Source organism: Magnolia sinica, chromosome 9 (genome assembly GCF_029962835.1).
Source record: "Magnolia sinica isolate HGM2019 chromosome 9, MsV1, whole genome shotgun sequence".
Taxonomy (NCBI): Eukaryota; Viridiplantae; Streptophyta; class Magnoliopsida; order Magnoliales; family Magnoliaceae; genus Magnolia; species Magnolia sinica.
This window is the reverse complement of record NC_080581.1, coordinates 74,399,641-74,427,297: the sequence shown is the minus strand read 5'-3', so window position 1 is coordinate 74,427,297 and position 27,657 is coordinate 74,399,641. Positions and strand designations below refer to the sequence as shown.

The 27,657-nt window shown below is 40.5% G+C and overlaps 1 protein-coding gene across 2 annotated transcripts; it reads right to left on the bottom strand.

The window, feature by feature from the left end:
* Positions 1–15,757: 15,757 nt before the first annotated feature.
* LOC131255695 (rhamnogalacturonan I rhamnosyltransferase 1-like) lies at positions 15,758–21,030 on the bottom strand. Of its 2 annotated transcripts, XM_058256483.1 has the most exons (9): positions 20,720–21,030; positions 19,997–20,559; positions 19,189–19,256; positions 18,985–19,073; positions 18,665–18,830; positions 18,268–18,560; positions 17,944–18,148; positions 17,692–17,849; positions 15,758–16,567 (listed from the first exon to the last, which is right to left on the bottom strand). In XM_058256483.1, the coding sequence occupies exons 2-9, from the start codon at positions 20,310–20,312 to the stop codon at positions 16,318–16,320; spliced, it is 1,545 nt and encodes a 514-aa protein (XP_058112466.1). In that variant the 5' UTR covers positions 20,313–20,559; positions 20,720–21,030; the 3' UTR covers positions 15,758–16,317. The 2 variants fall into 2 exon arrangements, with proteins under 2 accessions (XP_058112466.1, XP_058112465.1); XM_058256482.1 differs by having other exon boundaries at positions 19,997–21,030.
* Positions 21,031–27,657: the final 6,627 nt, after the last annotated feature.

The window sequence follows — 27,657 nt, the reverse complement described above, 5'->3', positions numbered from 1 at the left end:
TTCCCTCTATCATCTTTTTCTCATACTCTTTCTTCTCGTGCCTACATGACCATATTTATAATAGAGGGGTCCCATCATACATAATGTTCACATGTGGAAAAAGGACAAAATGTTCTCTTTAAGTGGCATCTCATATAAGTGAAACACCACCACCTTTAATTCTCTTTATTATAAAAGTGTTTTATGTGTGTATATGAAGTAATGCATGTGGTGCATGGTGCTCATGTATGAGTAGTGTATACATGGGCGTACATGTAAAATCATTAATATATAATGAATGGCTGATACGGTGGGTAGGTTGATGGATCGAATGGATGGATGAATTTGGGTGGCAGATGACAAGTTGAGGAGTTCTATGTACGGTGCTGATGTTATGTACGAATTTAACAGTTTCATTATGTTAGTTTAAGTTAATAAATGGATGGTCAACTGATCTTATAATAAAACTTAGACAATTTGAAATGGTTGGGATAGTCATTTTGATGGATGGTCTATATTAGTGACCTCTGATAATAGTAACACGCCTTTTATTTCATAAATCCAATATTTATGTGATAATAATCTTTACTAATAATTAATATATTTATATTTTACTAAAAATTAATAATATTTAATACATTTTATTAACTATTTAAGATGTTAAAACTTAAATGGGCATGCTACACACGTTTAAGACATACTGAATTAGAGAGTTATATCGTATATAAATGAATGATTGGGATGTATTGAAAATAAGATTTAAGTGGACTATGCGGTACCTCAATGAGCAGAGAGGTAGATGGACAGTTGATTTTACGAATGGGTTACCCGGTTGCGAGATATGGGGCGTCGGATTTACGATTGTACGTATGGATACATGTATGATTATTTTTTAAAAAAATTTATAAGTTTGCCACCAAAATACGTATATAGCTTGTGGACCTCTAAAGCTTGTTAAATCATATTCCAATGTAAGTACGCCAGTAAATTTATCTGGAGAAATATGAGAATTATCACAGTGATTTTTGGGTGGCCCAATTGGCAGATATAGGTATGATGTGCGGTTGGATGATAAGATATGTGAAACAAGTTAATGTATGATTAATTTCATGGTCGGATGGGTACAAAATGGGTTTTTAGTTGATCAAATCAGTGGATTATTGGATACACAGATTAAATAATTAAAATATAATCCTGAAAATGGATGAATAAATGGGTGATGGCATACCCTACATGGTTGGGTTTAGTATATGTTCCACTATTAGATTTAAGTTAGTTAATGAATGAATGGTTAATCTCAGGTGTATGAATAAAGAGAGAGCGCATCTATATATATACATATATATACACTGAAACCATACAATTATCAACACACTAAATAAATTGATCATGCATATCGATGGTCACAAATTGCACACTTTATGCATGTGTGTATGCATGAATGTGTAAATAAATGGAATGATTATGCATGAATGCTTAGATGAATGCAAGTGTGCATGTATGCACATGCATGCTTGTGTACCAAAATCTAGGGTCATTACATTCTACTCCCCTTATAAGAATTTTGTCATCAAAATTGAAACATACTCAACATGTGGACAGATGAGGATACTCCTCTTGATTAATGGTGTGTCTAAGTATCTGTTAAGTTTCATATGTTATAGGGTTAAAGTGGGCGCAAGAGTGTGTAAATTGCTATAGGAATTAGGATTATTACACAAACCCACCTGGCGAACGACTTAGATACCTCAACTGCCCAAGACACTGGCATGTGTGATGGTATCCCTTACATGCGTGGGCTTGACAATCTCTTAGGAAAGGGTGACTATATGCCTGCTCCTGTAGCCTATGCTTGGCTCCTGAAACTGGTAGGGCATAGGCTTAAAAACTAGGCCTTGGGTAAAGGTGGGCATTGAGTCTAGTCCGACCGAGTTATAATTGACCCGACTCGACTCAACTTGGAACCAAGTCCAACATGCCTGACCCAATCCGAATCTGGGTCTGGCCTAGATTAATTCGGACCGAGTTTGACCTGGTTACTGGTACCTTGTCAGGTTGAGTGCGACGAGTATCCACAAGCTGAAATCACAACGTAAAACCTAGGTGCACTTATCAGAATTGTAGCCTCTCCATCAACTACACTACATCTCAGATCTAAAATGTCAAATCTAGAATTTTTGTTTTTATATATAAGAGTCGGGTTTCAGATCAAGTTGAGTCAGTACCAGTTGGATTTCGAGTTGAGTCGAATCAAGTTATTGGGTGACCTAAACTCTACTTAGTTTGAGTTCAGATTGGATGAAGTCTGCTTGGTTTGGATCCACTCACTCACTTAGTTCGAGTCAAGTCGGGTCTAAACCAGTTGAACTAGTCGAGTCTGTGTAGTCGAATTGTCCCGTGCCTAGCTCTAGCCTTAGGCCACCAATGGTCCAGGCTCACCCAAACAGTTCAAAATCTAGGCTAAACTCAATCCCAAGCCTGACAACCCTATCTAGGTCCAATGTCTATGATTGGTTTAGTCCCATTTCACTTGTCTAATAATCAACTGGGCCACTATTATATACTAAAATAATGGTAAAAACAGTTCCATGTATATTTGTAGTTTGAAAAAAATTATATGATGTGATTCATTCTTACATTGGAGATGGACCCTATTTCAAACCCTCATCGTATGGCTATGACCAGGGCTCAAGCAACAAGGGTTGGGGTTGGTCCTAACATGGCCCATTGTGCATCATAGGAGGATATCAGTGTCAATGGTGTGCATTGAGTACTACCACTACGACCTACTATTTTGACAGATCATATTAGCACATGAGCCCAAAAAAGAGGTAGATGGAACGATCAAGTGGACCACATCACATGAAGCAGCAGTAGGGATTGAACTCTTACAGTCAAAAACTTCCTTTTTGGAGGTAGATGAAATAATTAGGTGGCCCACACCACATGAAGTAGTGGAGATTGAGCTCTTAGGGCCCACCATAATGTTTATTTGCCATCCAATCTGTTCATAAGGTCACATAGATATGAACGAAAAACATAAATATTAGCTTGATCCAAAACATCTATGGCCCCAAGAAGTTTTCAACAATAGCCTTTAAATCCCCACTCTTTCATGTGGTGTGGTCCACTTGAACCTTTAATTTGTTTCTTTTTTAGGCTCATGCCCTAAAATGATCTCTAAAATAGATGGACAGGGTGGATAAAATATATTGATCATAGTGGGTCCCATATAGCCCCTAGCTAGGTCTTGGTCCGAACCGAATTGGCTGGTGTACTACACACTAGCTAAATAGCTGGTATTTTGACATCAACAAGTTCTGTGGGTCCCATCAAAGGTATGTGATATATCCAAACCATCCATCCATTTGGAGATCTCGTCTTAAGCATTGAACCGAATAAATAAGACAAATCTAAAGATCAAGTGGACTGCACTGCAAAAAGCGATGGCAGGTTGAGCATCTACCATTGAAAGCCTTTTGGAGGTCACAGAAGTTTCAGATCAATATGAAATTTGTTTATCCTCTTAATCCATGTATTTGTGACCTTATTAACAGATTGGATGGAAAATAAATGTTACGGTGGGCCCTACGAATTTTTAATTAGTGAAAATTATTATCCTAGCTGCTACTTTTGGCGTGGTCCATTTGAGCTTTGAATATGATTCATTTTTTTTTTAAAATGCTCTAAAATGTTCTCGAAAAATGGATGAATAGTGTAGATATAATAAATACATCATTTTGGGGCCACATAGCTTTGATCTCCTTTAACCATTTCTTACAACATGGAGCTAGAGGAACGTCGGCGCTCTTCGCATCACGTGCCTACATCAGATAGATATATAGCCGGTGTGTGATTCATGTGTCATACACCGGCCAATCCACTTCTGGTAGCAATCATTCTCAAAGGGAAGCAGATAACACACCGGCCAATCTGCTTCCGTTAGCCATCATTCTCATAGGGAAGCAGATTGGTGGGTGTAACACACGAAGCGGATTGGCTGGTGTACCACACACCAGCCGTATATAGCTGCACCGACGCTCCTCGAGCTCCGAGTTGTATGGACGGTTCAATGGAGATCAAAGTTACATAGCCCCACAGTGATGTATTTATTATATCTACATTGTTCATCTAGTTCTAGAGATCATTTTAGAGCATTATGCAAAAAATGAATCATATCTAAAGATCAAATGGACCACACCACAAATAACAACAAAGATAATGATTTTCACCGTTAAATAATTTATAAAGCCCACCATAACATTTATTTTCCATCAAATCCGTTCATAAGTTCACAAAGACACCAATGAAAAGGAAAACAAATTTCATATTGATCCAAAACTTCTGCTTGTGACCCTAAAAAAGAACCCAATGGTAGACGATTCAATCCTCCACGACTTTTTGCAGTTGATAGTTAGATTTGTCTTATTTTTCATCTCATGCCTTGATAAAAACTTGCCAAATGGATTAATGGACTGCATATAACACATATCTCATGATCAGATCCAGGCCTTGCTGACATCAATGCACCAGCAATATAGCTGATGCCAGCCAATCCACTTCCGTGGCACATACCAGCTATATGGCTTATGTATTCAAGTAGGCAAGTTCCGTGGGTCTCATCACGAGTCATGTGTTATATCCAAATCATTTATCCATTTGGTGAACTTTTCTTAAGGCTTGAGTTTAAAAATAAGACAAATCTAACTATTAAGTGATCACAACAAACGGCCATTGGGGATTGAATGTCTACTATTAAAACCTTTTTAGGGGTTACAAAAGTTTTGGATCAATATGAAATTAGTTTTTTCTCTTCATTCAGGTCTTTGTAACCTTATGAACCTATTGGATGAAAAATAAACATTATGGTGGGCCTTATAAATTGTTTAACGGTGAAAATCATTATCTCCACTACTATTTATATTGTGGTCTAGATAATCTTTGGATATGATTCGTTTTTTGTATAATGCTCTAAAATGATCTTTAAAAATAGATGAACAGTTTAGATATAATAAATACATCACTGTAGGGCCATAAAACTTTGTTCTCCTTTGAACCGTTTGTACCTGCACGACACGTACCTACAGCAGCTATGTAGCTGGTGTGTGTACACCAGCGAATCCGCTTCCGCTTCCGTCTTGATACCCAATCCGCCGGGTTGTCAACGAGTACCAGAACCCAGCTACCCGATGGACCCAGCCCAAATTTAACGGGTCCAGATCCGTAATCCCAAAGAACACTCTTCCAATATTACTATTGTGTTTCTCCTCATGACCGTCTATCAGTGGGCCACAAATCGAAAGGCTCTAATCATTCCACTAAAGGGAACTTATGTTCATCTCCATCTACCAAGGGACTCAAAAATGTCAATGGTCTTAAAGCCCATCTCCACCGTCCAAACATGCAGGTCATCAATATCATCCAATTCAAGATGGGCCCCACCGGTTAGATTGGATATTATTTGATAGTGAAGCTAAGATTAATCGTAATAATTAAGCTAATCAAGATCACTAATTACAAATTGGAAAGAGTGCATTCAAAGCTTCCTTGGATCGCTTAAATCTCACCTCTCAATGTTATCAAATCCCCAGGCACTGGTTTCCTCTCACCACAACAACTTTTCATACTGTGACAGAGTATCTTAATCCATACACATGCATTTGTAAATAGTGCATTTGGTGCGTAATAAACTCAAATCATGAGGTATTTTATAGATGGACCATAACCAAATATTGCACTGAAATTAACTTTTAGATTATCAATTGCGGGCCTCTAATTGACGGCTATAATTAAGAGTAATCAACCATTCATTTAATAATTAAGAGGATTAACCAGTGAGATAAATGTATGGAAACCTTACATGCAATTAGTCGCATTCGGATTAATTGTTATCCACATCACCTATCTGGACCGTCCATTATATCCAGTACCTTCGGAACACGCTGCCATAAAAGAATCACAATAATTGGATATCTAGACCGTTCGTTTTAAAAAATAGATGGATAAGATCATTTGTAGAAGATGTGTCCAGTATCGGATCTTTACGACATCAGATTGTTGTGAATTTTTCACATTAGCAGAAGAAAACAGTGGTATGGACTTGATGGACGGTGTAGATTAGTCAATGCGGATGCCATGAAGTCCAAATGAGAATATCATGTAATCAATCTATCCTCATTGACGTGGTACACACAGATATGATATCTGAACCATTCATTTGTTGGGCAGTAGGCAAATGGACTTAACCCAAAAACTAGACTGGTTTGATAATCCTTGATATTCGCGTTGGGATTTTCAAACGTCCTCCGATCAGTGGTCCATTCCCATCTATTGTGGGACCCAGCAGAACAACGGTCAGGATCCCATAAAAGTGCACTAAATGAATGGATAATAAGTGCTGGATTACTAGCTTATGTACAAGTGATACCACTGGATACTTTTCCTATATAATTCTCAGATGACTTACCCTCTTTGGCTGGCAATTGAATTCAACGATAGCGAAATGGAATTAAAAGATTGTATTTTAATATCAGTTACATATAATAAAATAAATAGAAGTATAAAATCGAGAATAGACGTTTACAGATTTCAATATTGTAATTCGACAGATTAAAAAATGGTGGTGACGCTTCAACCATACAAATCACATACGTCTATGCAATCAGGACACTCCAAACCGCTGACCAAGCACTGGATGTTATCTATTCGAATATTTGCAGTGAGAAAGATACTACAACCATCTGATTTGGACCGTTCAGTATTTTATTTTTAATCATTCATTTTATTGACATTAATCGCATGCTGAGGATTGCTTGATAAATGTGGTTTTGGATATATGCTTCATATCAATGGGACCCACAAATTGGATGGTCTGGATAGCTTGTCATATGTAAGGAGGATGACTCACCACCGTTTTGAGAATGGTGCTAAACTAACAAAGGAGTTTTGCTCATTAGAAAAGAGAACAAAATAACTTTGATACTCTGGCAGAGGATGATGGATGATACATCGAAATAAACTGTCCAAATTACGGGTCCCAGTTTAGATGTATATTTAATAAAAAAATTTGTGCTCATTTGATTATCAGATTATCTGAATGGAAGACATTTATTGGACGGCTAAAAATGAAAATATATTCAACGGTCCTATTTCAACGAACATATGTCCAGGAACCAGACGTTAGGATTTTTCAACCAATCTGATTATGGGAATTTGGCTAATTGATCAGCCAATTTCACAATTTAGCTGGAGTGTAATGCATTCGACATGTACAATTTCTAAGTGCCTGTGTATCAATTGCAATACTCTGCCAGAGTATAAATAACTACTCTGAAAAAAATGTATAAAGCTAACGTTCGATGGTTTGAAATGGACAGCTATGATGGTCCATTATTTCGAAATACATATACCTTAATTTAAAGTATATCTAAAGAATCATGTGAATGTAGAAAAATGAAATTCAACCTAGCAATGATGAGGTGGCCCACACTAGTGGACGTGGTGTGGACCGAGACGTGGCGCCCACTTTCTTTCCCACGTTCAAATATTTGTGGGCTAACGTCAGCTTAGCAAAGCATACCCTACTTGTCAACGGTTGGAAATGATGCAGATCTCAGGTGGTCCACACGACAGGAAGCAGTGGTGATTGAATATTCACCATTAAAAGCTTATTTGGGGCTGCCAGAATGTTTATTTGTCATCCAACCTGTTGATAAGGTCACAAAAACTTAGATGAAGGGACCACATAAATATCATCTTCATCCAAAATTTGTATGGCCCACAATAAAATTTTAATGTTCAATCACCATTGTTTTCTGTGGTGTGGTCCACCTGAGATATAGATATGCTTTGTTTTTTGGATTATAACGTAAAATTAGCTGTCAAAAGGGATGTACGTCGCAGATGTAAGAGAGATACATCAGGTGGGCCCCAAATTCAGGGATCCACGCACCTCGGTGGATCAAAGCCGCCCAAAACCGTTCATATGGTGGGTCCCCGGGGCTCTGTGTTGCAGGAATTCCGTGTAGCGGCTTTTGCAGGAAACTCGGGTCACGCACGCGGGACATGTCGTCTGAGAAGGAAGATGATGCGATGTACAGAAAGAAAGGTAACATGGTATAGCCATCTTTCTACAGGACACGTGTCAAGGTGATGCAAGATCAGGTCCACCCATATAATGGCAGCAGGATGGATGGCTTAGATTTTAAAAGAAAACCCATGAAACAATTCCATCTGTTACTTTCTATGCTGTTTATCGCACTGCATAATTGACCGTTAGCCGTTTTAATTTTTCAACGTCTATTTAATGGCCATAGATCAGAGGGATAGAAGTGTCTAATGAGAGTAATTTTTTTAGATATAAACCATCCATCCTGGGTCCTACAAATGGACGGACCTGATTTTGACATCACCTAGCAAGGGTGTCCCGTTGAGATGGCTGTAGCATGTTTGGATTCTCTATGCTCCACCGTATCATCTCACCAGGATCTCCGACGAGGCGGCGTTGATGGGAAACGGATTGGCTACACCCCCTGCCACCAGCCCCGTTGCTGGTGGTAGGTGCTATGTGGGCCCCACTATAATGAACGTATTTCATCCATCCCGTTCATCTATTTTTACAGATCCTTTTATGGCTTGATCCAAAAAATGAGAGGAATATAAATCTCAGATGGATCACACCATAGGAAAACAATAGTGATTGGATATCCACTATTAAAATCCTCTTAAGGCCCATTGTACTTTTTATTTGACATCCAATCTGTTTATTAGGTCATACAGACTTAGATGAAGGGAAAAAAAAAAAAAATATCAGCTTGATCCAAAAATTTTATTACCCCAAAAAAGTGTTTAATGGTCTACATTCATTCAACACTGTTTTCTGTAATGTGGTACACTTGAGATTGGGATATAACTCATTTTTTGTCTCATATCATAAAATGATCTGGAAAAATAAATGGACGGCATGGATGAAACACATATATCATGGTGGGGTCCACAGAGAACCGACGAGTAGCCAATCCATTTCCACGTTAAAGATGTCGGCCATTAATAGAACATTGCACAACAGATAATCCTGACCGTCGAAAACAACGACTCGAAAACAAACTACTAAAAGCAATGGAACATCACATCAAATTGGAAAAGTTGCATGATCGAACAACCGTTCTCAAAACTACTTGTTATCAAATTGGAAAAGTTGAGACTGGCCATGCTAGAGCCAGTCTCAAGCTGGCCCAAGCCTACTTGTTGGGCAAGGGACCCACCCTACCGGGAACGGATTGGCTACTCCCCCTGCCACCAGCCAATGGCTGATAGTCGGTGCTCTTTGGGCCCCCATGATGTATGTGTTTCATCCATGCCGTGCATCTATTTTTATAGATCATTTTCGGGTATGAGACCAAAAATGAAGTATATCCCAATCTCAAGTGGACCACATTACAGGAAATGGTGTTGAATGAACATCAACCATTAAAAACTTTTTGGGGCCCATGAAAGTTTTGGATCAAGCTGATCTTTGTTATTTCCAGTCATCTAGTTCTATATGACCTAATCAACAGATTGGATTTCAAATAAACAATACAGTGGGCCTTAGGAGGATTTTAATGGTGGATATCTAATCACTACTGTTTTCCTGTGGTGTGGTCCACCTGAGATTTATTTCCCTCTCATTTTTAATATAAATCCCTAAAATTATCTGTAAAAATGAATGAACAGTATGGATGAAACACATACATCATGATGGGCCCACAGAGCACTGACCATCAGGCCAATTTGCCACCCTACCCACCCCGGCCTTACCAAACCCAAAAGAATAATAAATAATAAATAAATCCATCATAAAATCACTATTTTCCACTTGAATGGAACGAACGGTGTAGATATAAAGCTGGGTTGAGCTGGGTCTAGCCCAACCAGACAATTGATCTGACCATGTAGGCCAGGCCCAAGGCGGGCCCATTTCCATCCTTATCAGTAGTGGTCGGATTGGATGGCTTCAGGGATGACAAATGGCATGAGAACAACGGCGTACACTATGTGGGACCCACTGCACCTACAAATCTTGCTAGTCCACTCATCAAGTGGGCCACACATGTCCAAGATAGATTAACAGATAAAAATGGTGACCAGTGTACATGTGCTGTCGATGGAGGACGTGGCACTCCTACATTTTTACAATGGTTGGGTCAAAAGAAGGTGAATCATAAATTAGCCCTAACTTTTGATCCGGGTATTGTTATGGGGCGCATAACTTATCTATTTTTACTGAAACCGACCATATAATATGAATCGACCCACAAAGTGGGTCGCATCTATAATTTTCATCAGAAAACGTGTGATTTCAGCTCAAAAATGAATTTTTTTAAAAAAATTATTATTTTTAGTAATTCTTAATTTTTTTAATATTTTTTATTTTTAGAATTTTAGATTTTCTTACTTTTTACCAATAACTTTTACTTATGTTAAGACTTTTGTAATAGAAGTTTATTTGGAATTTTTATTTCTAGAAGAATTTTATTAGAATTAGGATTTTTATTAGAGTTAGGATTTTGTTATTTTTGGTAAATATGAATTTTTATTTCTTTATTAATAGTGTAACAGGGACGCATATATATATTAGAAAATCATAATAAAATTAGGGTATCTTCGTGAGGAGTACAAGAAGCTCCATTGATTCGGAATAATCATGGTTGAGGAATACGGTGCATGACCACTACACGTCCACAAGGTGAGTGGACCCACTTGATTTTCAGACCATCATAAACAATTGGAGGATCCTAGCCATCCAATTAGCTGACTCTCCCGATATAGATGTCAATGTCACCTTTTATTTTGCCAGTTAATTCTTGAAAGCAATAGATCAGGCGGTCAGGATCCTCTAATTGGTATGGTTTTTCTACCAGGGCCCATCTATGGTAGGCCCAAAAGTGGAAGACCTTGCCCATGCATCTCAAGATGTTGCGTACTGTTCATCGCAGCCAACCAGAAATGGCTGGACACCAACAACGTGTTTCATCAATGTTACGTAAGGTTTACATTTTTGACTTTGATCAATGGTCAGAAAATCATTGAGGATTGCTTTGCCTCCAATCAACGTATCTTAAACAGCTGCAGCTATGATACGCTGGAGAATAGAATCATTCGTGCTTAGATTCTCTGTGCAACCGAGTTTTAGTTGTCTCTAGACCGGGAGTTACTCAATTTAAGATGGAAGATAACGGATCAGATCTGTAGTTGTTTGGCTCCACCTTTGAAGTATTAATGATGGACGCCACACCAGGCCCAGGCCTATTGACTGCCTTGATGAAAGATGGAGCCCTGAAATGCAAAGCTCAATGGTTTGGATGGACCAGATTATACCAGATTGGTTCGGCAAAAGACAAAAGTCTCCAAGTATTGTTGGGCCCACACGGTGTGTTTGACTTCTATATGGCAAAAACAGGCTAATGCAATTATCAGGTGGGCCACACGTGTATGATGGTGTGTATGACGTGTATGCGGATAACCCCCAGCATCATACAAAGGACGCGGTTTGGCTAGTGAGGCTGCCACTAGCCAGGTGGCGTGCTCTGTGGGCCCCACCTTGATGGATGTGTTTTATCCATGCCGTTCATCCATTTTTCCAGATCATTTAAGGGCTTTATTCCAAAAATGAGACAGACATAAATCTCATGTGGACCACACCACGGGACAACAGTAGTGATTGAATGTCCACCAATAAGAACCTGGTAGGGCCCACTGTAATGTTTGATTAGGTCATACACACCTGGATGAAGGTATGTATATATATATATATATATATATATATATATATATCAGCTCGATACAAAAGTTTTGTGGGCCCAAGAAGTTTTTAACGGTAGGCGTTCAATCAACACTGTTTCCTATGATGGGGTCTACTTGAGATTTGGATATAACTCATTTTTGAGCTCATATCATAAAATGATCTGTAAAAATGGATAGACGGAATGGATGAAACATATACATCATGGTAAGGCCCATGGAGCACCGACAACTAGCCAATCCATGTAAAAAAAAACAAGCTAATACCATTATCAAGTGGACCGCTGACCCCAGGAAAGAGACATCTGCAAATGTGGCATACATGGAATGTGGAAGATAAGAGTAACCACCTGATTTTGCCCTTTGAATTTGGACCACCACTTTGGATGGTTACAATTTCTTAATCAATGTGCTCTTAGATATATTCTCCAAGCAGATGGTGCTCCACTGATTGTATGGTATGGATAGCAATTCATGACTGCCACATAAGAGGATGAGAAATATTTTTTGAGTAATTTAATACTCTGTAAGTGTATGATACTTGATATGCAAGCAATCGTAAATTGTACACGTCGAATAACCAAATTCTAATTAAACCAACTAAATTCTGGAAACTACTTTTGATTAGTCACGGTCTCATATTGGATAACTATATCTCAACCGTTGATTAGTAGATACTTGTTTTTTGAAATAGAACAATTGGTTATTTTTCATTTCTAACCGTCCAAGTATGTCCACCGTCCACCAATTTGATCGTTAGACAATCAAATAAGATTAATTTTTCGTTCCTAAACTGGGACCCACGATTTAGACATTTTATTTTAAATTATTTATATGGCCACGTATGCAATTTCTAAGCGCCTGCGTATCATCCGCCACACTCCGCGGAGTTAAAACTTTCTCGAAAAAAGTAAGGCGAGCGGAACGGGAATCACTACCACTAGCGGCGCGTTTATGCCATAAGTGGATGGGTGAAAAGGTAAGGTCGATAAAGTTTTGTAGGGCCCACTGGGATGTCTGTGTTAAATCCACTCCGTCCATCAGATTCGTAAGTTTTGTTAAAGGGAATCTGAAAATTTAAGAAAATCCAAGACTCAAGTGTGCCACATCACAAGAAACAGTAGGGATTAATGCCCATTGGAACCTTCTGGGGAAGATTTCAATGGTGGGTGTTTCCATTCCCAATTGTTTCATGTGGTATGGCCCACCTGAGTGTTTGGATCTATCGTCTTTTCAGGTTTCTATCTGAAAGGGAGCGGTGAAACTAATGGACGGTGTGGATTTTACACGGACACCGTTGTGGATCCCACAGAGCTTTGGATTACATGAACTACATATAAGGAAACTCGCGTCCGGTAGAAAGGCAAGGGTGATGGCGATCCAGATCGACCGTCCATCCAGTAGAACATGTTGAAGAGGCACCATCCAATTGTTTGGTACGCAACTTCTAATTATTAATAATCCCATTAAAGCACGTGGAGCATAAACGGTGCTTGGCCGTCTACAAATCAAGCAGCTTTGCCACACGCATCATCTGGTAGACCACGATCCAGATAGACCAATCGGATGCGACCCATCACAGATGGGTCGCTATCTAAGACGTAAATCTAGCCGTTGCGACTTAATAATCTAGTGGGGACCACTACAACTTTATTTCCATGAGGTTATTGCTCAGACGCCACCCCTACTCTACAAAAAGGGGGGGCGGATGTATCTATTCTATATCCACGTCGTCCTTCCATTTTTAGAGAGAATTTTCAAGGGACCATATCACGGGAAACAGCGGTGATTGAATGCATGCTATTAAAAACTTTCTAGGGTACACTGTAATGTTTATTTTCCGTCCAACTAGTTCATAAAGTTGAACACACAAATACAAGCTTGGTCCAAAACTTTTGTAGCCCATAATAATTTATAATGGTCAATCACCTCTGTTTCCTGTGGTGTGGTCCACCTGAGATTTGGTTCCGTTTCATAATGAGCTGGCAAAATTGATGGACAGCCTGGATATGCAACAAATACATCAAGGAAGGCCCACATTCGGTGTTACACAGAACTGACCGAATCCGCTCCAAGGAAAACGAAATATGAACGGACCGGATTATAACGTAGGGGATGGGGTGAAACGGACGGCCATTAAGTCAAACCGGCCCTGCTGGCATGGTTGGCTGATCCAGTTGCCTAATTGTGACTGATTCAATTAGCAAGTTGGATAGAGGTCTTAAGGTCAAAATGCCAGTTTCAAGTCGGCATTCAATGCCAACAAGTCTGCCAATATAACCCTTGGGATTGCGGCCCCAGTACACCACACCCATTGAATAACGCGCCCAATACACGCGAGGATAAATACGCATGCTATACATATGGACGCGGTTTGGCCAGTCACCCCAACACTAGACAGCTAGCTAGTGTCAAAGCTGTGGCCCCACCATGATGTACGTGTTTTATTCACGCCGTCTATCCGTTTTTCCAAATCTCAGGTGGACCATACCACGAAAAACAGTGGGGATTGAATGCTTACCATTGGTAATTTTTGAGAGGCCATAAGAAATGGATATTTGTGTTTTCCCTTCATCTACATCTGTGGCCGAATCAACAGGTTGGATGGTAAATAAACAGTAGTGGGCCTAGGAAGTTTTTACAGTTTTCCTGATGTGGTTCACCTGTGATTTAGATCAGCCTCGTTTTTGGCTTCATGCCCAGAAATAAGATGGCAAAATGGATGGACAGAGTGTATAAAACTCATAGTGGGGCCCACAGCTTTAACATAGCTAGCTCGCTTAGTGTTGGGGTCACTGGCTAAACTGCTTCGGCTATACGTATGCTCCTGCTGATATAGGGGAGTATTCAACTTTTCTTAAACCCCTCTAACCTAAGCTATGGGGTCCACGATAATGTGTCAGATCCACTCTGTCCGTTGGTTGTGCCAGCCTATACGAGCACGTGATCTCGATAATCAGGCACACGCAATACTCAAGTGGGCCACATTACAAGAGGATTGAACACCATGTAAACCTACTCCGGGGCCACAGAAGTATTGGGTGAGGCTGATATTAGTGTTTCCCTTTCATCCCGGAAGGAATCAATCACCTTCTGAAGGGGGGTGGGATCAGCTGGCATATAAACATCACGGTAGATGTTTCCAACTCATCTGTTTTCTGTGGCGGGTAGCCTGCCTCATTTTTGGATTGTCCTAAAACGAGCTAGAGAAAGGGATGGAACATCCGGATGGGGTCCACAGAGCTTAGGGTCGCAACAGATTCCTGCCATACAGGGTTGCAGACAAGTGGCATCCGATGGGTACGGGATTTTCACTGAGGCTATATTTGGAAGTGGCCAACTTAAAAAAGAACAAGCAAGCTTGACTGTCATACACGTGGCACCCAAACAGTGGATCCCATGTATACCCCCCAATATTCCTATTGAAAATGTTACTTGTTTGTCGGTGCAGGGACAGTCAAAATTCGATGACCGAATAAATGGGATTCCTCTTAGTCTAATCAAACGTGATTTTGAGCGCACGGCCAAACTGATTTGCCACAGAAAATGCTATCTGCATATGGTATAAATAAATCCCATTGGACTAGAATTATCCCGCACGTATACACAGCCCAAGATGGGCTGTCTATATATACCAGTTTCGGACAATGGATTGGTGAAACGGACCATTTGATCTAATGGACACAACTGCAATGATGAAGAACCAATTGATCAATGGGCCCAACTCAAATGGTGAATAGCCGTTTAATCGCTCGAATGTGAAAACTGTTGCTGCAGCACTCTTTTTCCCTCAACTCCCTTATTCTTGTTGTCAGCCCGCCCTAGACGGGCTAGGGTCTTCCAATCTGGTAGGTTTCCAGGGCAACTGATGGGGAGGGGGCCGCGAAAAACAATCTCTCTTTTGGATGTTAAACCCGAGGTGAACCCTACAATTCCACATCAATGGCTTCCGGTCTTTTAATGGGATGGGTCCCATGTTTTATTTTGGAAAACAAAATAGAAAACATAAGTAGCATCGCTAACTAATAGAAAATATGTGGTGTTCTTGCATACAACTTCCGGATTCATGTCCGGCCGAGTACTGCGTACTAGTATCCGTATCTTAAGAACATAAAGAACCCAGAACAAGGAAAGAAAGAAGAAAAATTCAGGAATGGGATGAAGAGGGCAACTGACCTTCTCTCCACAAATCTCCATAAACAATAAAAACAAACGGCTGAGAATCTCTCTATTTGAATCTGCTATGTTGTACATGCAGCAGCTGTCGGCTGGGGGGATAGCTCTATACAAGAATTGAGATATTATTTGCAAAATTATAAATTATAAAAAAGGTTATAATATATGTACCCCAGCTGCTTTTGGAGAACCTCTCCCCACGTGTTTTCTATGAGCTTGCCCCCAATTATGTCTTCCTCGCAGCTCGTCTCTCTTTCTTCTGGTGGGTCCCGAGGACCTCTCAGAGAGAACTGGATCTGTGTGTTCTTCTGAAAAAATAGGGACGAACGGTGCTGATGGTGCGACTCTTGGAAACCCTCTAGAGATGTTGAAACTAGCACATCATGTACTACTGATCGACGGCTCATAGGTCTGATGCAGACATTCCTCTGGATTCGAGTAGAAATAGTCTTCTTCTTTGGGTCTATCAGGTATCACAGTTCTGCTCATTGCGTTTCCCATCCTACTGGCGTGAGCTTCCTTCACGGAAGAGGAGAATTCATTCCAGCTCAAAGAGCCGTTATTGTAGCGGTCTATCAGATCGACAAGAAGCTTTCTATCCAACAGAACCGTCTTCCTGAAACCTAATGATCTGGGGCCATTTGGGGGGAGGGGGAAGAAGCAACAACAAAGGTTTCCCTTTCAGACTGGATGAACGGTGTTAAAAGTATAGAAACCGACTCAGAAAACCCAAACAAAAGGTTCATTTTAGGGGTTAGGCTATATAGCATTTCATCGATTTATGTCCCAACCATTCTGCTGGAGAACCCCTGGGTAAAGAGTCAACCATGCTTACCTTAACCCAACCCATCCCAAAAACAACTCCCTTCAAAGGGCTGGTACTGTCCAACCAGTGAATTTTGGGACATGGACCACACAAGGTAGAAGAACACAGATGATCAACAGTACATCCCGCTCTTCCCGAAAACAACTCCCTTCAAAGGGCAGCTACAGTCCAACCAGTGTGAATTTTGGGACATGGACCACACAATGTAGAAGAACACAGATGATCCACAGTACATCACATGTGTACAAAAAAGACTGTTACTGATAAGTTCAACAAAAGAGAGATGAATAGGAAGTAAGGGAATTTGATGCGGCATTTGTTCCTTCAGTAATTGTCAGGACAATGATGATGGAAAGATGGCAGCTGAAATGCAGAAAGAGCCCCTGTTTGGAATGTGAGATTAGGTGGTATGGAATTACATTGGGTCCAACATAAATTCCATCTGGTGTTTGGAATCGACGGGAAGGGTTGGATTAATCTAGTTAATCCAGTCCCATCAGGAGATATGGTGGGATTTCTGGTGGATTTTGAAATACACTGCAACTGTGGGCCCCACGTTGATGCATGTGTTTTATCCATGACATCCATGCATATGCACCCTCTACACATGACAATTGAGTGACATATGCATGCAGGTGACCGGCATCAGTTGTGAAATCTGGTCCGTTGATTTCACTTAATACTGTTTTTCCCGAAGAATTTAATCCCAAATGTGGGATCAAATGGTCTAAATACCATGGCATTTCCAGACTTATAATCATTATGCAATAATGGTGTTAGTTCCACCAAATGCAATTCCATACCATTTAATCCCACGTTTCAAGCAGGCCCTATGCATAGTATGCTGATAGATGCTTTTGTGGCAAATTAATAACTAGATAATATTAAAAGGGAAATAATCATCCTTAGAAATCAGCATATTACATTACCTGCGATGGCCTTCCACGACTTTGGCCATGTTGCCATCATATGTAGGAACAAAGATGTCACTCTCTAGTGACACCAAATAATCCAGCGCTGCCATCTGAGACGAGTGGTTCTGGAAAAGCCTCAGATCCGAAGATTCCAACAACGTCTCCTTTCTCACCTGTTTTGTTGAATTAAAGCAGTTTGTAAGTGCAGGAAGGACAGAATATTTAAAAATCAAAACCTAACAACTGTTATAATTTCCAGCTACTGACCAAGTTGGGATATGCTGATGATAGACTCAACATTCTCCTTTCACCACCATATATTTCTCCAGCTGCAATGTAGATGCGGACATTACGGTCAATGTCCAAAGCCTTCAAAATTAGGGCAGTCTCCTCCGGGGTTAAGGGGCAGAGGCCATCTTTCCTTTTCAGGTCGGAGTTTATAACTTTCTCTTTCCACCAGGGGTATGCATACCTGAAATCAGATTTGCAGGAATTGCAATCAGAAAATGTTTGATGGCATTTCAATTGCCAAATGGGTTTTAGAGTATTTTCATTGGAAAAAGAAGAGGAAAAAGAAATTTTCAAGCTTACCTCATTCTTGTTAACTCCTCAACCTCTTCATCATTGCAACCATGAGTGCAGCCAGAGAATGCAAGCATATCCATTTCATATCGGAGATGGAGGACCAAAAAGGGGCCGCCGTTCTGCCTTAGCAGCCTGATGACTCTTCTCCCCAACTCTTCTATCTGGGAAGTGAAGCGTAGAGCACTGAAATTTACCCGGCAACGCAACTTCTGAATCTCTATGGGTAGGCCGTTATTGGCAAGACGGGCATCAGTCTTATTCAAATGCACAATTTTGTGCTTTTGTATCAATGGGAGAATCTGCTCGCAAATGAATAGAATCATCAGCTGTCTTCATGCAGACTGGAAAATAACAAGAAACGAAAAGGCTTTATGGCTAAACAGCCAAGGAACAGTAAACTGACCTGATTAAGGTAGTAAGAAATGTTAGACCAACTGATGGGTGGCATGGAATATACCATTCCTAGCTCCACTCTTCTCTTTAGCCTCGGCGGCAATTCTTTAAGTATCCGAACTTCATCTCTCAAGGATGTAATGAAATGGTCAACATCAAATATGTCTTTGAACTCGCTGCCATAACAGGAAATAATTTTTTTAAAGGAAAACTAGGCAACAGGACGCAATATATGAGTCATATGGCACTTCCAAAATATACCTCATCATTAATCTTAAAAGCTTGCAAGGTTACGACAACTATTGTAATCATGATGACTCAACAACATACCTTGGATCAGCCCAGAATGAGGTTTTGTCCAGCTCAGGTACTATAAGCGTCACATTCAAATATCTTGCAATGGCAACCATATCACAAATCTATGGAGCAGGGTGAAAATGGGACAGCCCATGAGCATATAATTTGGATATATGAAAGACTGAAATGGTTGTCAAGCCAAAAGGAAAATAGTGATGCTAACAGCAGAACACTCACCGCTGCACGCATCTGATTAAGCCCTCCATTGCAAGAAACCATCAAATAACCATTGTTCTTGTAAACCCCTACAGGACACATTTCATGGATTTCAGATAACGAATTAATATTGAAACCACCCAATTTTCACCAAGCATATAGTAAACAGAAGAAAACTAATGAGACCGTAGATGATACAAATTGACTAGATCTTGGCAGACACCAATAAAACAGAGAACCGCAGGAATCACCAATTCAATGATATTTTATTTTTCATACAACAAATCAAATAAAAGCAAAGCAAATGTCCACTCAAGAAATAAGAAGTAAAGATAAACATAATAGCTTTTGAGTTTAAGATAAAACTGCCATAGAATACTACAGGGTGAGATTCAGGATACCCAAATCCAAGTACAAGCATAGCTGCAGAAACATTATTGTTTAAAATCTTGGTATAAAGGGACATATAATGTACGCAGCAGTACATAGCCGAATTGCCAAGATCCCAGAAACCAAGTACAAGAACTGATTCATATACATTTAACTTAGTAATGGAGAGAGAGCTCCTTGAACAATAAAAAATCAGCAAGAGCTCATGATTTTTCCCCAATATAGTGGCAAGTTGGCAGTGTGCAGACATCTCTAGCTAGCATCTTTTGGGCCAAAAATCTATTATTGTGGCCTGCAAAATGAGATTTTGAAAAATGATACACATCCAACAAAAACAAGATAAAAGGATTTGGGCAGATTCTTCAATGAAAAAAATAAATTCAATAAAAAAATGCAAGGGTTTTTTTTTTTTTTTTGCTGCAGGGTTACAGGAACATACTCTTGGGAGGAAGTGCGATCCTCTCAGGAATCGAAGACGACTTCACCGCCAAGGATGAATCAGACGGTGTGAAGCAAGAAGGCCAGCCTTTCAGCACTCGTGGGCCCCACATCTCCCCCAACGCAGTCAGCTGGACGACGCAAGTCCAGAGCAGGACCGTGGTCGTTGCACGGATCATCCACAGCTTCATTCGGCCCCGAGTGACCGTCGGACCCTTGGATTTCTCTGCCTTCGTCGTCTCCCCAAAGGATTTCAGACCCATCTGTCTCTGCCTCTCAACACAATCAGATTTCCCCGACTTCTCTAATCTACACATCGTCGCACTGGCCCCTCCAATTATATTCCCCCATACATACAACACCAACTCCCTTACAACATCCAAACGGTCAGCTTCAGATACAAATTCGCATCAACAGCCGGCTGTTCAAATCAAGAAGATGCAGATTCGATCTTTCCTTGATCGAAACTACAGATTTACAATCAATGCAGCTGCTGAGAAACGGAAGTAAACTCTAAAAATCACAATCTCATATCCGCTCCCAACAATCTAAATCAACCAATCTCTAAAAAAAGAAAACACAACAAAATCGAACGAATCAGACCGATTCTAACCAGAATCACTCCTAAAATGCCTCAAATTTCAGCGAAAAATCCTGTTTAAAAATATGAGAATTTTCTCCTCCGATTTTTGCAGAAATTCTACAGTTCTTGAACGATTCTTACCTCGAATCTCTCCAAAAAAACCTCAAAATGCCTGCATTTTCCAAGAGAAACCCCCCTCTACAGCGGCATTTCAAGAGAGAACAAACCCTATCTTGAAATCTCTTCTCCGGAAGGACGAACGGGCGGAGAGATCAGATACAGAAACCTCATATATTTCGATCTTCCATGAATTCCCGTCGCATCTGACAACGATCTGACGAAATCTGATCGCAGATCGGGATTCAGGCCAGATCCCGGCGAGAAAAGGGCGGGAGATGAGATTTCCGGTCGCCGGAAGATGCAGAAAGGCGATGCCTTCCCTTTTCTCTCTCTGAATTAGAAAAAAATGAAATTCAGCGTCGGTCGTCTATATATACGGAAGAGAGATGAGAATGCTACTCACGCGAGTATGGTCAGAAGCCTACTCGCAATAACACGTGCCAGCCCGTCACACGTTCTGGAAAACCTGGCCACCGATAAATTGGCCCACAAAGCATTCCTTGCACAAAGGTTAACATGATCTACTAATGACGTAAGCCGCACATGCAAGACTAAAGCAGACTGCTGGTTCGTATTTTCAACTGTCCATTCTTTTCAGTCCTAGTGTGCCCCACTTGATGAGTGGATCATAATGAATTTTTTTACATAAACGTACAAAACCTCTAAATACATTATGAACGGACTGGATTTCTAACATGTAACCATATCTGGCACATGTGCTTCCGAGTATAACTCCAATGCAGTTAGCTCTAGTAACATTTGTTCATACACGCACAGGAAAGCCGTACGACATTCCGTCTCCGCTTAACCATGGTTACCTTCTTGGGTTAGATTCGGAACCGCGGTTTATATTCTTGCAGCCAATAAATGCAAACCAGCTGGTTTTCAGACCATGTGGGACCCGAGGGACAGCTGGCGTAAGATCGGGCCGTAAAGCGGGTGTACGTGGACGGTTCTGCATCGATAAAGGTACACGTCAGCAGCTTCTGTTGAGAAGACGCAGTTAAATGTGGGGTGATGTACTGGATTGGAGACTGTCGAGATACCGACAATATATCGCGAGATCGAGAATTTCGCATATTTTGGAGGCAGATTGAGATTCCGAATCCGTGATGTGTGGATGATAGCGGATGGTAGTCCGCGGGAGTACTATAATTTCCGTTGTGCACGTGTCAAACTGGTAAGCGTTTATTGGTTCATTGTGCAACAGGCCGGTCGAGTCGGATTCCGTAGTCACCACTCCAGTTCCCGCTTCGGTGCTGCTCGGAGCTAGAAAAGATTTGTGGGCCCATCATGATATATTTATTCTATCCACACCGTCCATCAATTTTATGAGCTCATTCTAGTGAATAAGGCTAAAAAATTAGGCAGATCCAAATCTCAGGTAGATCACACCATAGCATAGAATGGTGATTGAACGCCGATCATTAAAAACTTTCTTGGGTCCATGAAAGTATTGGATCAAGATGATATTTGTGTTTTTTGCTACGTCTAGGTCCGTATGACTTTTTTTTTTTAATACATACACGAACACACTCACACTAGTGGAATTTCACCACCTAGGTCCGTGTGACCTAATCAACGGGTTGGATGGAAAATAAATATTAATGCAGGTCTTTGAAAGTTTTTAATGGTGAGTGTTTATTCTCATGGTGTGGTCTACATAAGATTTGTATCTGGCTCATTTTTTGAGGAAACAAGTTGGCTACTCCCTCGATACCTACTGATGGTAAGACTGTATATCGAGCTAAGTCCAGTTGAGGTATGTCAAGCTTGGCTTGGTTCGTCCGTACTCTCCTTGAGTTTAAGCTCGAGCTTAAGCTTGGCTTCGAGTTTATCAATGGAGCTTGACTTATTTGCCAAACATTTCAAGTTAAGCTCAAGGCAAGCTAGTGGATGGAGTTGAAGCGAATTTACTTCGAATGGAGTCGAGTTTACTCCCAACCCGACCCAACCTGAACCTGACTCAACCCAGCAACCTGACCCAACTCCTAAATCAAATATTCAATTAATAATATATATATAATTTTAAATAGAGCCATAGAGGGTATCTTGTTGTTTGTGCTGAGAGAGACAGAGGAGAGCTTAAGCAAGTGCAAGCCGTATGACTGAGATAAGTCGGATAGACGCTGAGTTAAACTTGAGAGAGAGAGAGAGAGAGAGAGAGAGAAGAGCTCAAGCGTAGCGAGTTAGGTAAAGAATGGAAAGGACAAGAAAGAGACGGACATATATGGTATGGTTTAAGTTTTAATTTTTTTTAAATTTTTAAAAATTATATATATATATATATATATATATATATATATATATATATATATATATATATATATATATATAATATTCGAGTCAAGTCAAAATCTGCTATGTTCGAACTTGGATTGTTTTCAAAATGAGTTGGGTCATATGAAGCTTGGCTCGCCTCAAGTCATCGTCCGAATCGAGTCAAGTCAAGTTAGATCAAGACAAACCTAGTGAGCTTTTCGAGTTAACTTGGCTTGTGTACTGCCCTAGTTAATGGCTAATGATTGGTGCTTTGTAGGCCCCACCATGATGTGTGTGTTTCATCCATGCTATTCATCTATTTGTTTAGATCAATTTATGATATGAGACTTAAAATGAGATATATCCCAATCTCAAGTGGACCACATTACAGAAACGATGTTCAATGAATGTTGACTATTGAAAACATTTTGGAGGCCATGAAAATTTTAGATCAAGCTGATCTTTGGTATTTTTATTTTTCCTCCTTCATCTGGATATATATGAGTTAATAAAGAGATTGGATGTCAAATAAACTATAAAGTGGGCCTTTGGAGGATTTTAATGGTGGATATCCAATCACTATTGTTCTCTTGTGGTGTGATCTACCTGAGATTTTTATCCCTCTCATTTTTGGGATCAAGCTATAAAATGATCTTTAAAAATGGATGAACGGAATGGATGATGGTGGGGCCCACAGAGCACTAACCACTAGCCACTGGCTGGTGGCAAGGGAGTAGCCAATCCGTTTCCATTTTTTGAATCACTCCATGAAATGAGCCAACAAAGTGGATGGCCGGCTATATAAAACATATGCGACCCACAAAGCTTTTACTGCACCAAAGTAGGTGTAGGAGCGGAAACTACGAATCCTAGTCACGACCGAACAAGAGTAACAATTGAATTCATGGACCACGAATGGGCAATGCTCTTCTTTATTACATGGGCTAGTACTTTCAGAGCCATTAATCAGGTTATCCTACTTTATACAAGTTTTGTGAGTCTGATCATAAGCTATGTGTTATATCCAAACCGTCCATCCATTTAACGAGCTTGTATTAAGGCTTAAGTCGAAAAACAAGATGGATCTAACTATCAAGTGGATTAAACATCTACCATTGAAACCCTTTTTAGGCTCACAGAAGTTTTAGATCAATATTAAATTTGTTTTTCTTCTTAATTCAAGTCCTTTTAACCTTATAAATAGAATGGATGGAAAATAAACATTATAGTGAGCCCCATGAATTGTTTAGTGGTGAAAATCATTATCTCCGCTGCTATTTGTGGTGTGGTCCAGGTGATCTTTGGATATAATTCTTATTTTGTATAATACTCTAAAATAATCTCTAAGAACAGATGGACAGTGTAGATATAATAAATACATCACTGTTGGGCCCATAAAACTTTGATCTCCTTTGAACCGTTCCTACAACTCCCTACATCTCGGAGCTCGAGGAGCATCTTCGACTACAGCAGCTATATAGCTGGTGTGTGGTACACCAGCCAATCCGCTTTCGAAATTAAAAGACAAGAGAAAGTGACCTAAGATCTTTACGAAAAACAAAGAGGGAAACTGACCGGTGGTCCATGCTAAAATACATGTGGTCCCACGAGATGAGATGAATGACCTATTGAAATTTCAGAACATCTTCATTTTGCATCCGAGCTTATGAGCGGCTAGATCTACACACGCGTGGGGAATCAATGGCCAAGCGGCACACCACTGTATGGAACGGACAAAGAGACATACAATCATGTTGTACACAAGTGAAAGATCTAGTCAGTTCATCTGGCCATCCATGGTGGGACAGGCTAGGTGATCATGTCCCGGGAAGATCAGCAAGTGCTATTAGGAGACCTACATTTCACAGTGCAGGTGGGCCCCACCATTAGATCTGATGAGATACACATTTGGTAGGGCTGCCTCGACCATATTAAAAGCTTCAACCGACGGTCCACGAAAAAAATGATTAAGCACACGGTTTAAATCAAAAGATAAAGAATTCAACAATTAAAAGTACAAACATTCCAATTGGGCTGATCTCTCTCATTTTCTTCATTTCATCTACGCGGAGGCCCACCTTATGAACGGTTCTGATCATTGAAATATTTTCCCTAATGTACGGAAACCAGTGCGCGTGTGTTTGCTTACCTGCCGGAACACGATATTTGAATCTTCTCGTGAGATCTCGAGAGCGATTCGTTGCTCCGTTAGTTTGTCGGTAGCCGAAGTTAACGGCGGAAGCTGTCAGAACGGTCGAGTAATGACCGTGACATTGACGGTCTGACTGTCAGATTTTTGACGCTTTTCTATTTTTTTTCACGCTCTGACGAGTCTGGACGTGTCGCGAATCTAACAAGCCGGCGAAGATAATAAAAACTTGGGTTGCCCCGCTCTCCGCACTTACCGAGGTACTATCACTGACGTGAGAGAAACAGCTTAACATTCATCAAATCCAATCCGTTAATAACGTTCATCACTCCTTTTTGGACGTTGATCCAAAAACACAGAATGTTCAATGGTCAGATGGGCCATAGTAAAAAAATTATTCCTGAAAAATCTAAATTCCAGTAGTGTGGCCCATATAATATTTATAAAACTTTAAATTTTGATAATTTCTTTCATCATGATGAATTACATCAGATGAATGGATTAGATTCAATAAAAAATAATTCTAGGTCCTACAAAAAACTAGTGGTGGGTGCTCCATTCCAACTGTTACCACCAGTGTGAACTATTCAAGGGTTGGATTTTAAATATATTTTAATTCAACGGTTAAAATTAATCATTGTACATTATGGACGGAACAGATCTCAAGAAAATTATACACACGTGTCCCTCGGTTTGGGAAAGTAACCCTGGGAGGCACCTAGGGCGAGTTACCACGGTGCGGCTCGGGTGAGCCGCTACTACCCAGGATGGTAAAAGAGAATTCACGTCACGTTGCCCTGCTCGCTCGGGAATGTCTGATTTGTATTTTTAAATGACGAAAATGCCCTCGCTTACGGAAACTTCACGGCCGGTAATTCTCGTCCTTTGCGGGTCTACTGTCCTTATCAGGAGTGGTCTTTTCGTACTCGCATCTTCAAGCGCAGAACACAAGCGCCTCCACACGTACCATGGCACGTGTGATAGATCCACGCCGTTCATATGGAGGCCCACACTGTGACTATTCCTAATCTCAAAATTCTGAGTGTTTACTTATCAGAGGGGGAGATGTGTATGAGGAAATGATAACCATTGGATTATGCTTTGCCATGTAGATGATGAGGGGAACGGCGTAGATTCCACACATGCGTAGCGCGCTGGGAATGTCGGGTTCAGTTTCGGGTCTGGAAGATGGAGCGCTTGGAAATGCAGCATTGGCAGTTGCATCCGATTGAGAAGAACACTGTACTCTGGTCCAGCACTGATAATGATGCCTATTCATGTGAACTGTCGAAATCGCGGCCCTAACTTACATGTACGTCGGCTGAAATCCACCCTTAATTTCAGACTTCGGTTGGAATAAAAACCGTTAGATCATTTCAACCCTCCATCTGATGGCCATTGATCCCACGTTAAGATCACCTTTTCCAATGAAAATTTCAGGTTGTATACCGTCCAAAGTGGGAACCAAGATATCAGCGGTTTGGATTTACGTATCCTCTCTTCATTGTACTTGTGCAGGCGTATGGATCGGGCGCGGCTTTGGTGTATCCGAGGTGGGTGGATCCTAACCGTGGGGTCATCTTGATGTATATGTCTCAAATCCACGCCGTCCATCTGTTTTGAAAGATCATTTTAGGCCATTATTCCAAAAAACTAAGAAGATTAAAATCTCGGGCTGACCACACCACAGGAAACAGTGGTGATTGACCATTAAAAACTTATTGTGGGTCATAAGTTTTTAGTATCAAGTTGATATTTGTGTGGTCCCTTCATCCAGATCTTTTTGACTTTATCAACAGGTTGGATGAAAAATAAAAATTCTCGTGGCTCCCAAGAAGTTTCTAATGTTCGGTATTCAAGCACCACTGTTCCCTGTGGTGGGGTCCAGCTGAGATTTCGATCTGCTTCATTTTTTCACCGTGCTTTACAATAAGATTTCAAAACGTATGGAGAGCGTGGATGTAGGACAAGTACATGGATCCACCGAAGCCGCGCCCGTATGGAGGGTATTTGGGTCATTAACCCAAAACTGATGGGCCACAGTCTTTTTGGGTATTTTCCCAATCTGTCTTCTTCTTTGTATTTATTTGATAATGACGTCTCTAACCCTCACTGGTCACAGAAATTACATGTTTAACGGCAGCAAGCATCCTAACTTTTCTCTTTTATATAATTATCCAATTGGAATCCGGCTAGAAATGAGAATGCCTGCAGGGGGGTACTTTCCCAAACAGAGAGCCACGTGGGTCGAAATTTCATAAGATCTAATCCATCCATCAGGTACGATACTTCAGTTTAACCATTAAAACTAAAAATCATGATAATCCAAAGATCAGGTGGGCCATATCGTAGGAAGCAGTTGGAATGAAACCCCTACCTTTTGTTTTGCACAGGGCCTACCGTGTTTTTATATGACATCCAATCCATTCATCTGACATACCCCATCACGATGAAAGAATTACCAGAAAATTGAGGTATTCCAAATCTCAGGTCAGACATACAACGTGAATTTAGACGTTTTAGGGACAGGATTTTAAAGTGCCCATTA

Bases quoted from the DNA above. Each gene is read 5' to 3' on its own strand.
- LOC131255695 (XM_058256482.1), bottom strand. From the start codon at position 20,312: ATGTGTAGATTAGAGAAGTCGGGGAAATCTGATTGTGTTGAGAGGCAG. The intron at 18,561-18,664 runs GTCAGTTTACTG...ATTTGCGAGCAG, and splicing joins TTTCTTACTACCTTAATCAG to ATTCTCCCATTGATACAAAA. The intron at 16,568-17,691 runs GTAATGTAATAT...AAATGGCCCCAG, and splicing joins GTCGTGGAAGGCCATCGCAG to ATCATTAGGTTTCAGGAAGA.